General features: G+C 38.3%; 1 protein-coding gene across 1 annotated transcript in view; it reads right to left on the bottom strand.

Annotated features, from left to right (window-relative positions):
- Window positions 1–14,758, bottom strand: part of SCN11A (sodium voltage-gated channel alpha subunit 11) — an 84,451-nt gene that overhangs the window by 27,576 nt on the left and 42,117 nt on the right. Inside the window, exons 16-19 of the mRNA XM_046674074.1 lie at window positions 14,058–14,492; window positions 3,078–3,191; window positions 2,234–2,348; window positions 121–275 (exon numbers count right to left, since the gene is read on the bottom strand). Coding sequence (XP_046530030.1) covers window positions 121–275; window positions 2,234–2,348; window positions 3,078–3,191; window positions 14,058–14,492 — 819 coding nt within the window. The remainder of the gene's footprint in view (window positions 1–120; window positions 276–2,233; window positions 2,349–3,077; window positions 3,192–14,057; window positions 14,493–14,758) is intronic.

Below are 14,758 nucleotides of genomic sequence, written 5' to 3'. Positions count from 1 at the left end.
GCAGAGATCCCATTTCTGCCTGGTCTCCCCACATTCACAGCCCCATGAAGGCTCAAGTCAGAATGCAGCTCCCCCAGATGCCTTGATCCCCAATGTCCTCACAAGACTGTGATAATTTACCAGTGCCCCGCTGCTCAGCAGAATCACAAAGATAATAAAACTCTCAAACCAGCCGTGTTTCACTATTTGGTAGCAGGTTTTCCGCAGGTTCCACCAAGTGATCCAGGAAGACTTCCTCTTGACCATAGCACAGCATGGGAAGCAGCAACTTAGGACTGCAAGGAATGAGCAGCAGCACTCTCATTAGAGTCTGTAGTAATTGCATTAATAGGCCCAACTCTTCACCCCTCCCTTTATGCCCGCCCTGCCCATCCTGTGCCTTTGCAATTCCTCCCAATAAAGAGGTGGAGTCTTTTTCCAACCCTTTGAATCCGGGCTCAGCCATGTGACTTGATTTGGCCAATGGAGCAGAGTGAGAGTCACAACATGCCAGCTCTCAGCCTGGGCTTTGAGAAGCCTTTCATATTTCCACTTGCTTTCCTGCACCAGCTCCACAAGAAAACCAGACTTGGGCCATCCCACTGGTTCCAGGAGGAGGAGGCTAGACATGTGGTGCAGAGCCAAGTTGCCCAGTTAAGCTCAGGCTAGAGTAGCTAGTCATTACCACTCACACGAATAAAGCCAGCCAAGATCAACAGAGATAAGCAACCTAGATGAGCAGAATCATGCAGACACATGTTTATTATTGTATGCCACTGAGGTTTTATGTTTGTTTATCACGCAGCAATTATTTTGGCAAAAGTAAACAATGTTCTAAGGATTGCAAGGAACGAGGTGAGGATGGACATAGGCTTTGTGAACCACCCAAACCATACGTGGAAGAATGTGATCAGTTGTTGAGGTGTTTACACATAGCTGAGCACTTGATCTCAACGCACGCAAGCCTGAAGCATAAACCACATCACCCTTTTCAACTGTCTCCTCCTCCCCTCCTCCAAATTCTGATTACAACATTCCACTCCTTTCCTCACCATCTTCCTAAGCCACAGTGAGGTCTCCTCAGTCTGCCCCTTGCCTTGCTCTATCTTTCAGAACATCAGTAGGTTAATTTCCCTAAAAGGAGGCTTTTTTCCATCTTTCATTACACTCCTCCCTTCTTCTACCCACCTTGCTTCTCCATCTCCACTGTTGACATCCTGTGCACACCTTAAGGACCAGTCCAAATAAAGTCAGGAGAACAGTAATCTATCCCTAGCCTGACTCTGACCCCGTGGGCAGCTTTGGGGTTGTCAAACAACCTGGAATGAGTTTGAAATGAATTCTTGGTGTTCTTTCTGAGACCAGTCTAGTCTCAAACTTACAGTGAAACTTTTAATTTTTAGATTCATTCATTTAAGTTATTTTTTTGTCTATCTATCTATCAACATTCGTTGAGTCCATAATCTTGGCCAGATTCTATTCTCACACTAGAGATACAATATTGATGAAGTCACTGTCTTTGTTTTTAAGAACTTCACGGGAGAGACAGACACAAATAAATTCCCACAATAAACATAGGGAATAATGAAGGCAATTAAAAAGGAACCATTACATTCACTCAAGGAATCAGGAAAGGCTGCATTTATTGATTGCTCATTATGTGCCAGATACTCTTCTAAATGATGTGCATTCACTCATTTAATACCCACAGCAACTCTTTGCAGTAGATACTATTATAATACCCATTTTATAAATGAGGCACAGAGAGATTAAGTAAATTGAACAAGTCACACAGCAAGTAAATAGAGAAATCAGAATTTGAGCTCAGGCAGTCTGGCTCCAGATTTGAAGCTCCTAACTACAATGCTATCCTGCTTCCAGAGAAAAATCTTGAGGGATGAGTTGAGGGCCTGGCAGGAGCTCCAATCAACCCTCGAACTTATGGTCAAATTCTTTTGGTGTATGACCTCAAGTGCATGATGACAATGGGTATACTGGGGACTATACAAAGTGACAGACATATTTCTACTCTAGTTGTTGGGCTGTGTAAGCTGAGCCCACCAGAATCAAGAATTTCCTGAAATCCCCTTTGCCTGGACCTGCAAATGGCCCCAAGAATCTATGGGTGTTCCCCCTTCACTTTTTCCTCCAGTAGAAGCAGAAAGAAGGCATCTTCAAAACCACGGAACTTCAAAGAATAAGAGAATCCCATCCAAATATTCTGTAAACTGGATGCAAGAATGCTGCCACTTACCTTTGGGCAAACATCTCCCTGGGGTTTTTTTGGGAACCATTTCAGGTACCTGCCCAAAGGGATCCTGTGGATCAATGGTGCTACATTCTGAGAACACACTGGTAGCATCAGACTTCTGCACATCAGAACAAAGGAAAGGGGGATCATTTACCAAGACTCTCTCTCACCTTGGTCATACCTAATACCTAATTATACGACTTTCAGAGGATAAAGCTAGCTAGGCAAAGCCTTCTAGGTATGAGAGCTATCTGGAAAGTGTCACTCTTGTTGGGCCCTTTTCTAAATGCTCTGACCAGACCTGATTTCAGGAAGAATTCTCTAACTGCTCTCCCCTGGCTGAAGAAAAGCAAGGTGGATGACAACACAGTACCTCAACATTTTCTCCCTAAAAGTCATACTTCTGATCATCTGCCTAAGCCCAAATAGGGAGGAAGCCAGGTGATGAGAAGAAGGCTACTTCACTGGGACTGTAATTTTCAGCTACCTTAACTCCTGGAGTAACAGGTCTAGACCAGTGCCAGATTTTGCCCTCCAGGAGACATTTTGGCAATATCTAGAAACATTTCTTATTTCACAACTGGGGGGTGCTATTGGCGTCTAGTGAGTAGAGGCTATGGATGCTGCTAAACATCCTGCAGTACACAGAAGAGCCTACCACAACAAAATTATCCTGCCGCAAATGTCACAGGAGAGAGGTTGAGAAACCCTGGCCTAGGCCTTTTCTTAAGATCTGATTCCAGCAGTTTGCTCTGCACTAATCTTGATACTTTTCCATAGTGGCCGTCTCAGAGAAGGTGTATGGATGAGCCACATATTCCTTCTGGGGACACCCTGGGAAAATTACCTTTCGGGAATTTTGTTCTAACAGAGAAGCACCGTCTTCAGAGAACACGTCAATTTCCACACTTTGAACTCCTGGGCTGCTGGACTTCTTGGTCTCCTGGTGGAGTTCAGAGGCCTGACACAAAGAAGCCCAGAGTAGAATTAATATTGCTCCTGGACATCTCTCTTGAGATGAAACAAGTTTGAATTCTATTTGGTTTTCTGTTTGTCATGAAAATTGTAACATTATTACTCTTTTTCTATTTACTTTTTAAAACTGCTCCTGGAAAAACTCAACATAAAATAATTCTGGGAAAACTACTATAGGAAAAAGATAATGAAACTTACTCAGAAGTCATATAATTAAAACAATATGGTTTTGGTCCAAAATTCACCAAATAATTCAGAGGTGAAACTTACTGTATCCTTTCAGCTCAATGGCTAAATAATAAATTATTTGATAAATGGTACTGATATAATTAGCTATCCCTGAAGAAATACTACAATGCCAGTATACAGTAAAAATAAAATCCATAATCATTTGATAATCCAATATAAAAGTAGAGGAGTAAAAATGTTAGAAGAATCATTTGGAAAATAAATTTTTTATCCTTTGGGGTACAGAAGGTGGCTTGGCAAAATAGAAAACCAAAAGGCATAAAGAAAAATATATCACTACATAAAAATGAAAAATAAATTTTGTCTGATGACTTGCAGGGATATCCAAGAAGGATGTTTGAAGTCATCCTAAAATCTGTGTGAGGGTTCCTGTGAATCTGACATTGTAAGGTCATAATTTAAGAACACTTCTCCCTTTTGAACACATGCAGTGACATACACACACGCACACACGCACAAGCATACACACAAAAAACAGCTAAACATATCTGTGGACCAGACACAGAACAGAAATATAAAGTAGTAACCATTTAAAGCACATAGCAAGTAATGGTGACTAAAGTGCCCATGTGAGGGAAGGAACCACAGCTATGTCCAAGGTTTGAAACTTTGGGCTGGGTTGAAGTTCTCTCACTTAAGAGAGAAAGCCAAAACAAGCTGTGGCCAATGCTTGGAATTACAATTATACAAAGCAGTGTACATAAGGAGGCAGGAGGAAGTACAGACTCAGAAACAGGACCTGAGCAAAGGTGCCCACTGGTTCAGTGACTGGATGTGCACTATGTCTCGTATCACTATTAGACAAGAATCTCAAGTTGGCAATATAAGACTTGGTTCTGAAATGGATGCCCTAGAAAGGTCTATTAAAGACATGACAGAACTTGGATTGCAAAGAGGTTGACAGATCCTTCCACTAAAGGTGAGCTTTCAGACTAACACTGCAAAATATATAAATAGACAAAGATAAAATAGTGGTCCCTGAAACTTAACTACTGGGAGGTGAATTTACATAAGGACAAAAGAGAAATTAACATAATAATCTGAAAATGTTATTAAAATTAATAAGTTTAGGATTTAATAAAAAAGATATATGGAGTTTCACTTGATGACAGTGTAAGAAGCTCCATGGACAAGTTCCCCATGGACATGAAATAAGCATAAGCAGTGAAAAATATTTTTAAAAACTCATTTAAAGTCTCTGGAAATAGTCCTAAGGGCATACAGTAAATGAAGAAACATGTATTCAAGAAAATCCGCAAAATTCAGTAATAAAAACAGGAGTCCATGGCACTTGAGGCATGATCAGCTCTATCGCTCCCCACTCCTCAACTCAGTTTCATGGAAGCCCCACTCTAGGTGGATGTGACCAAAAAGATGGGGCTCCCTCTACTCTCAGCTCCCAATCCAGGGATACGTATCTCACCAGGAGGTGTAGGTCACCAGCTTGTCTCATCCCCTTCAACTCTGAGTTGAAGAGGCTAAATTCCTGGTGAATGTGGCCAAGAATTTGTGTTTGCTCTTTCAATTCAGCCTCTATTGGTAGGACAGAGACTCTGCTTCAGGTTCAACAGCTTGAGAATACTGGGGCCCTGATCACCCTCACCCCAGGTAGTTTGTATGGCAGAGATTCCATGCATGAAGAGGGCAACTGAGAAAATGAGAGGCTACTGCTCCTCTGAGTATCTGGAGCAGTGGCTAAGATATTTGCCCAGGGTGGGAAGCAATCCATAAGAAACAAGAGCTCTGAAACCCTCCACAAAAGAACTGACTTTATTTGAAACACAAATTGGGGAAGTTCTAGCCTAAAGGTGCTCTTGAAAACAAAGGAGATTTTGATGGTAAGCAAATAAGAAGAGACCCATAGCTTTTCTTCATTAAAGGCAACAAATAAACCACAGGTTAGCAAGTTCACCACAGAGAACCACGGAAAGAGATAGCCAGGAAGAGTCTTCCCAGGGTTGGAACAAATCTCAAAGCCTAGCCTTAAAAGTACTCCTTCCCAAATTTAATTAGATCAGACTATGGAGCAGTTAATGCCCTGTCACATTGTCAAAAACAACAGAGTAATTAGTGGAGCCTAAAAATTGAGTGTGATAGCAAATGAGGAAGACAGATTAACAGAGAGATCATGGAAAGACATAATCAAAGGGAGCCCTGCTAAAACAACTGTCACTGTGGAGTGACTGTGTACAAACCCAAGACTGTGCCCTCTGAGGAGTGACATCCATGACGTGTGGGGGGTGGAGGGCAGGAAGAGCAGGGAATAGATTTCACTAAAATAGTCTACCCAAGTCACCAAACAAATAAGCCCCAGAGAGGAGAGAAGGGAATCAGTTCCAGAGTTGCTACAATAAATTAGTTAAAATGATCAATTTTTAACAAAAATTATGAAACATGCAAGAAACAGGAAAATGTGATCCATACACAGGAAAAAAGCAGGCAACAGAAACTGCCTGTGAGAGGGTCTAGATGTCAGAGTTAACAAAGAATGCAAAGCAGTCATTATAAATATTTCTAGAAAACAAAAAAATAATATTTAGAAAAGGATGCTATGATGACAATGTATAATCAAATAGAAATGTCAATTAAAAGAGAGAAATTATTTTAGAAAATGGAAATTCTGGAGTTGAAATGTACAATAACTGAAATGAAAAATTCACTAGAGGGAGCAGGAGTACATTTGAACTGGCAGGACAAAGAAACAGTGAACTTGAAGAGGGATAAATAGAGATTATGCAATCCAAAGAGCCCACAGAAAAAAGAAGAAAGAATACTTAAAAAAAACTCAGAAGTATGTGGGACACCCTTAAACACGTCAACCAGAAAGATAGGAGGGAGAAAGAGGAGCAGAAAAAAAATACTCAAAGAAATAAACTTCCCAAATAAGACTGAAAATATTAATCAACACATCTAAGAAGCTCACAGAATTCAAAGTAGGATGAACACAAAGAGATCCACACCTAGACACATCATAGCAAAATTGCTGAAAGCCAAAGATAAAATCTTGAAAGTAGCGAGAGGAAAGTGGCTCATCCATATACTAGGGGACTCCAATGAAATTAACAGCTGATTTCTCATTAGAAATAATGGGGACTAGAAGGCAAAGTGCTGAAATTGAAAAACAAATGTGAACCAAGATTCTTTTAAATTATTTTTATTTTTATTTTCTTTTGCAGAGGAAGACTCACCCTGAGCTAACATCTGTGCCAATCTTCCTCCATTTTGTTTGTGGGTCACCGCCACAGCATGGCTGATGGGTGATGCAGGTCTGCTCCTGGGATCTGAACCTGCAAACCTGGGCCGCCAAACCACAGCGTGCTGAACTTAACCACTAGGCCATGGGGCCAGCCCTGACAAATAAGATTTCAATATCCAGCAAAACCATCTTCCAAAAAATGAAGACATGGGGCCAGCCCTGTGGCCAAGTGGTTAAGTTTGTGCGCTCTGCTTCAGTGGCCCAGGGTTTCAACCATTTGGATCCTGGGCATGGACATGGCACCACTCATCAAGCCATGCTGAGATGGCATCCCACATAGCACAACCAGAAGGACCTACAACTAGAATGTACAACTATGTACTGGGGGGCTTTGGGGAAAAGAAGAAGAAAAAAAAAGATTGGCAACAGATGTTAGTTCAGGTGCCAATCTTTAAAAAAAAAAAAAAATGAAGGTGAAATAAAGACATTCCCAGATAAACAAAAATGGAGAATTCTTTGCCAGCTGACCCACCTTACAAAAAATACTAAAGGAGATCCTTCAGGCTGAAAGCAAATGACCTTAAATGGTAATAAAAGTCCACAGAAAACAGCAAAGAGCACAGGTAAAGGTAAGTATGCAATTATAAAAGATGATATAAATGCATATTTCTTTTCCTTTCTTCTCTTAACAGATTTCAAAAGAAATTGTGTAAAACAATATGTTTAAAATTAATGTATTGTTAGGCACATAACATATAGAAATAAAACGTATTTGATAACACCAGCACAAAAGAGTGAGTGGGAGAAAAGTTGTATTAGAGTAAGGAAATGACACCTGAAGTTTATTCAAATTCACAAAAACAAATGAAGGGAGCCACAAATGATAAACAAGAAAATTAATAAAATAAACTCTATAAATATATACTTGCTTTCTTTTCCTTTCTCAGCTTCTTTAGTAGACATATAATTCTACAAAGCAATAATGCTAAAAATATTATTGGGCTTTTAACATACAGACATGTAATACATACAATAAAAAATAGTACAAAATGGAGGAGAGGTAATAGAGCTTTATATGAGTAATGTTTCTGTATCTCACTGGAATTAAGTCAGTATAGACCAGACATCACTTCTAATAAGTTAGATGTATATGGTAGTTCCCAGAGCAACCAATAAGAAAATAACTCAAAAATACTGTGAAAAAATTGTGAAAGGAATTAAGATGTTACACTAGAAAATATTCAAATAATGCAAAATAAGGCAGTAAAGAGGAAAAGAGGAATAAAAACATGAGACATATAAAAAACAAAAAGCAAAATATTAGAAGTAAATAAACCAGATTGATAATAATATTAAATATGAATGGGTTAAACAGTCTAACCAAAAGGCAGAAATTGTCAGACTGGATAAGAAAACAAGATCCAATTATGTATTGTCTACAGGAGACACATTTTAGATTTAGAGATACAAATAGTTTGAAAGTAAAAGGATGAGAAAAGATACCATGCAAGGAACAACCATAGGAAAGCTAGACTGACTATATTAACATCAGACAAAATAGACTTTAAAACAAAAAAATCTTCTAGAGATAAAGAGGGACATTTTGTAATGAGAAAAGTGTCAATACATCAGGAAGATATAACATTTATAAACATTTACGCACCTAAGAGAAGAGCCACAAAATATAGGCATACTTTGTTTTATTGTGCTTCATTTTATTGTGCTTCACAGATTTGTGTTTTTTAGAAGACCCTCCACTAGCAAAAAAATTATGACTTAATGAAGGCTCAGATGATAGTTAGCATGTTTTAGCAATAAAGTATGTTTTAATTAAGGTATATACATTGTTCTTTTAGACATAATGCTATTGCATACTTAATAGAATACAGTGTAGTGTAAACATAACTTCTATATGCACTGGGAAACCAAAAAGATACATGTGACTTGCTTTATTGTGATAATCGCTCTATTGCAGTGGTCTGGAACCAAGCCTGCACTATCTTGGAAGTATGCCTGTATAAGAAACAAAAACTGACAGAATGGAAGGGAGACAGAGACAATTTAACAATAATGGTTGGAGACTTCAATAACCCATTTTCAAAAGTGAATATAACAACTAATTAGAAGATCAACAAGGAAACAGAAGACTTGAACAGCACTATAAATCAATTATATCTAACAAACATCTATAGAACACTCAAGCCCAAACAGATACACATTCTTCTCAAGTACACATGAAACACTTCCCAGATAGACAACATGCTAGGCCATAAAACAGCTTCAATAAATTTAAAAGGATTGAAATTGTACAGAGGATGTTCTCTGATAACAATGAAGTAAAATTAGAAATTAATAACAAAAAGATATTTGAAGAATTCACAAACATGTGGAAATTAAACAAAACTTTCTTAAATAACCAACACGTCAAAGAAGGTATCACAAGAAAATAGAAGAGACTGTAAGATAAATGGAAACAAAAATATAATATGCCAAAAATTGTTGGATGCAGCTAAGGCAGTGCTTAAAGGAAAATTTGTAGCTACAAACATCTACAATAAAAAAAAGAGAAACATCTCAAATCAATAACTTAGCCTTGTACCTTAAAGCACTGGAAAAGGAAGAGAAAACAAAGCTCAAAGCAAGCAGAAGGGGGCCAGCCCCATGGCTGAGTGGTTAAGTTCGTGCGCTCTGCTTCGGCAGCCCAGGGTTTTGCAGGTTCGGATCCTGGGCAGGGAGCTAGCACCGCTCATCAAGCCATGCTGAGGTGGCATCCCACATGCCACAACTAGAAGGACCCACAACTAAAAATATACACAATTATGTACTGGGAGGCTTTGAAAGAAGAAGGAAAAATAAAATCTTAAAAAAAAAAAAAAAAGCAAGCAGAAGAAAGGATATAATAAGTATTCAAGTAGAAATTAATAAAATAATAGATAAAATTAATGAAACCAAAATTGGTTGTTTTAAAAGATCAGCAAAATTGACAAAACTTTAACAAGACTGATCCAGAGAAAATAAGAGAAGATCAAATTACTAAAATCAGGAATGAAAGAGGGGACGTTATTATCAACCTTATAGAAATCAAAAGGATTATAAGGAAATACTATGAATAACTGTACATCGACAAAAATGGATAAGTTCAATGAAATAGACATATTCCTAGAAATATAAAGCTACCAAAACAGATTCAAGAAGAAATAGAAAATCTGAATAGCCCTATAACAAGGAAAGAGACTGAATTTACACTTTTAAAACTTCCTGCAGAGACTTCCAGTTTCTGGTTTGACATGTAAGAAGCCTGGAGGCCTTCACCCCATCCTAACAAGTAAAAAGCTGAACAAACTGGAAAATCAACAGCTCTTCCTATATCCGTAAGAGAAGTGAGGACCAGGACAAACCACGGCCCCCAAAATTGGAGAGAAAGCCAGGAAAATACAGAGAATCACAACTTACCAGAGCAGAAACCCATGGGCAAAAATCTCCGTGGGAACCAGTGCCAGGGTAGGGAAACCTGAAGTATAATTAACAAATTGCTGGAGGCTCAGTGTGGACAAGTCTAAGAGATAAAAGCTCTAGGGGACAAGGTTATCAGGGGACCCCTATACTTTCATGAGTTTTACCTCTTGGAGCTCTACCAGATTCTCACGGTGACTATCAGAGACAAATCCCCTTGCGCTTCTGGCAGGAGGAGCGGAAAGGAAATCACTTTAAAATATGCGAGAGCATTCTGTTCTTAACGACTGTCCTCAAGAGAAACTAGTCAATCGGAGCCTAACCTGGAGGGGTTTTATCAGGGCCTAACTGACCTGGGTGAAGGGAAATACCCAATTCCAGTCAGCTCTCCATTTCCATGTGGAGAGAGGGAAATACTCAACTCCAGCCCACTCTGGCCATTCTGTCCCACCTACGGGGATGAAGGTGGACTGCAAAGGACCGTGAAGTTCACAGTCCAGAGGCACAGGCTCACTGAAAGACTGAGACTTAATCACAGGAATACAGAATGCTCCCATTCCTCCCACACCTTACCAACACATTACCAAAGGCCTGTTTGTAGCAGTTCCATCTACCTAGCACATCATGTCTGACTATGAAGAAAAAATTATAAGGCATAAAAAAGGCAAAACCAAAATAAAACAGTTTGAGAGCAAGCACCAAATCCAGACTCAATATGGCAGAGATGTTGGAATTATCAGACCAGGAACTTAAAACAACTATGATTGAAAAGCTAAGGGCTGTAATGAATAAAGAAGATAGCATGTTTTCTTAAACACAAGCAATTTAAGCAGAGAGATGGAAATTCTAAGAAAGAATAAAAAAGAAATGCTAGAGATCAAAAGCATTGTAACAGAAATGAAGAATGCCATTGATGGGCTTATTGGTAGGCTGGACACAGCTGAAGAAAGAATCTCTGAGCTTGAGGCTATCTCAATAGAAACCACCGAAACTGAAAAGCAAAGAGAAAAAATATGGAAAAAAAACAGAACAGAATACCCAAGACCTGTGGGGCAACTACAAAGGTGCAACATACACATAATGGTAATACCAGAAGGAGAAAGACAGAAATGAATAGAACAAATATTTGAAACAATAATGACTGAGAATTTTCCTTACAACGCTATATGTCAATTATAATTTGTAATATGATTTGGTTGGACCTTGAGGACATTACGCTCAAGCGAAATAAGCCAGACAGAGAAAGACAAATACTGTATGGTATCACTTATATGTGGAACCTAAAAAAGCCAAATTTGCAGAAACAGAGAGTAGAATGGTGGTTACCGGGGGCTGAGGGCTGGGCGAAATGGGGAGATATTGGTCTAAAAGTACTACTGCCAATTAGGAGATGAATAAATTCATGGAATCTAATATACGGCATTTTAATTATAGTTGACAACGCCGTGTTATATACTTGCAAGTTGCTAAGAGAGTAAACCTTAAATGTTCTCACCACAAAAAAGAAATAGTAATTATGTGACATAATGGAGGTGTTAGCGAATGCCACAGTGGTAATTATATTGTAATATATAAGTATATCAACACATTGCATACCTTAAACTTACACAATGTTATATGTCAATTATATCTCAAGGATAGAGAACAAAAAGATACAGAAGAGGAGGAAGTCTACTCAACTCACTTGATGAGGCTCATACCAACCTGATACCAAAACCAAGCAGACACATTACAAGGGGAAAACCCAGGGATGTAAAATCTTTAACAAAATATTAGCAAATTGAATCCAAATGTATATAAAAGGATAATATACCATAACCAAGTAGGGATAATCCAAGGAATGTGTAGGTGATTTAACATTTAAAATAAATGAGGAAAAAAGCTGTGATTATCCCAATAAATATAGGAAATGCATTTCAGAAAATTCAATATATATTCATGATTTAAAAAAAAAACCTCCTAGCAAACTAGGAGTAAAGAGAACTTCCTCAACTAAGATCTTACTTAATGGAGAAAGACTTTATGTTTCTATCTAAGATTAGGAGCAAGGCGAGGTATATACTCCCATGATTCCTATTCAACATTATACTGAAGGCCCTAACCAATGTAATAAAGTAAGAAAAAAACCCATACAGATTAAAAAAAAAAAAGTAAAGCTGTCTTTATTTACAGATGAACTAATTATATGCATAGAAAATTCTAAGGAATCTACAAAAAGGTATTGGAATTAATAAGTCAGTTTACGAAGACTGCAGGATACAAGGTCAATATACAAAAGTCAATTACATTTCTATATACTAATAATGAACATTTGGAAATTGACATTTTAAAAATTACATTTACAATAGCATAAAAACATTAACTATTTACGGAGAAATTTAACCAAATATGTTATGACTCATACACTGAAAACTACAAAAGACTGCTAAGAAAAGTTAGGAAAATCTAAATAGGCAGAGAGGTATACATGTTCATGAATCAGAAGACTTAATGTTATTAACATCCAATTATCTATAAAATAATCTATATATTCCCTGTAATCCCAAACAAAATCCCAGTAGTCTTTTCTATGAAAAGTTGACAAGCTGATTCTAAAATACATAAGGAAATGCAAAGGACCCACAATAGCCAAAATAAATTCAATAGAGAACAAAGTTATACAACTGGCTTTCAAAACTTATTATAAATCTACAGTAATCAAGAGAGTGTGGCATTGGTGTAAAATAGATATATATATCAATGAAACAGAATTAAGAGTTTAGAAAAAGATGTATATATAGCCAACTGACTTTTGACAAAGATACCAAGTTGATTCAACGGAATAAAAACAGACTTTTCAATATACGGTACTAGAATCACTAGATATATATACAGGGGGAAAAAAGACAACTCATACCATATACAAAAATTAAACTGAAAGGGATCACGGACTTGAATTTGAGAGTTAACCTAGAAAATTCTCAAACAAAACGTATGAGAAAATCTTTGCAACTTTGGCTTATACAAAGATTTCTTAGAATGAAAACAAAACACATGAACCATAGGAGAAATATTGATAAATTATACTTTACCAAAAGTAAAAATTTCTGATCATTGAACGATACCATTAAGAAAATAAAAGGTGAACCACAGACAGAAAATATATGCAATATACATATCAGGCAAAGGATTTGTGTTCAGAATATTAATAAACTCTTAGAACTTAATAATAAGAAAACAAATAGCTCAATAAAAAGACAGTAGACACTTCACCAATGAAGATATATTATGCAATATCATTAGCAGTGAAATAAAAATTAAAACCACTACAAACCCATTAGAATGGTTAAAAATTAAAAAGGCAGACAACATCGAACATTGGCAAGGATGTGGAGCAAATGGAACTCCCATACATTGCTGGTGGGAAGATAATATGTTACAACCATTGTGGAAAATTCAGGAATATACAAACAGCAATGCTGCATCCAGAATGAAGTCCGTAGTTGTTTATTTAGGGCATCCATCACCCTGCCACTCCCTGGCAGCCCTCACCTCCCACCACTCCTTACCTATGAGCCCCACACTTGTCCCTGAAGAGACTGAGTTTGTTCCCACCACTGTCTCTTTTTCTATGCTCTTCACTTCACTTTCCACACACTCTCTTTCCTCACCTTTCAGCCGATCCACACTCTATATTTCTTTTAGGGCTCAATCAAAGGCTCTCGATTCCCCTGTTGCTCCAGCCCACTCTGATCCTGTTTCCCTCTGAACTCCTCTGACACCTCCCATCTGTGCCACGTGTGCAGGACCATGATGAGAACCAGCCCTGGGAAGTGCATGTGGGTGTTGAGGGGCAGCCACCACATTTTATACCCTTATGACCCCTGCACAGTGCCCAGAACAGGGCAGGCAACCAGTGCCCCATGACAACTCTAGCTCTGCATGACTGCTAAGTCTATCTGTGAACCTTCGTACCTGGTTTCCAGCCTCAGGTTGTGTGAGAGGTTGTGCATTATTTTCATCAGGACATTCAACATCATCATCTTCCTCTTCAGCAAGTGGGGCCAACCAAGTCCGACCATACTCAACACTCAAGGTCTTTGGTGCAGAAATTAGTATACCAAACTCTTCCCACGTGTCTGGGCCCTTTTTCATCTCTGTGACCAGGGGGATGATGTCTTTGCTCTCTGCAGCAGAGCCTCCTGTCACCTCTTTTTGCTCTGGTAAGTTTTGCCTCCTGTACCACTTGTGACAAAAATGCTCAAGATTATGTAACACAAAATAAAAAGCCCGGCGGAACCGATCCAAGGCTAACTGGACTTCGGTTTTCCTGGTCTGTCCTTCCAAGCTTCCACCTCTCTCCTCACTGCTGAAGGAATTGAGCAGCAAGGCAATGAAGAGATTGAGTACCTGGGAAGGAGGCAGGGACACAAGGAGAATGGAACATTTAGCAAAGGAAAGGATACAGTAGGTTTCCAGAACAACTTTTCCCCAAGACTCAAAACAAAATCAAAAGAGAGTTCTATGTCCTTCTGTCTCCCAAGAAAGCTCATCTATAGAATAAATAAAAGGAGAGAAGATTGAGGAAGTAATAGAGACAGCAAGATAAGACAAAAGAAAAATTGAAATTAAAGAGTGCAAACAGCCAAATCACATTTATCTACATATAAGCAGCA

This window comes from Equus quagga, chromosome 1 (genome assembly GCF_021613505.1).
Source record: "Equus quagga isolate Etosha38 chromosome 1, UCLA_HA_Equagga_1.0, whole genome shotgun sequence".
Taxonomy (NCBI): Eukaryota; Metazoa; Chordata; class Mammalia; order Perissodactyla; family Equidae; genus Equus; species Equus quagga.
The sequence above is the reverse complement of the archived record's forward strand: the minus strand, read 5'-3'. Positions and strand labels throughout refer to the sequence as shown.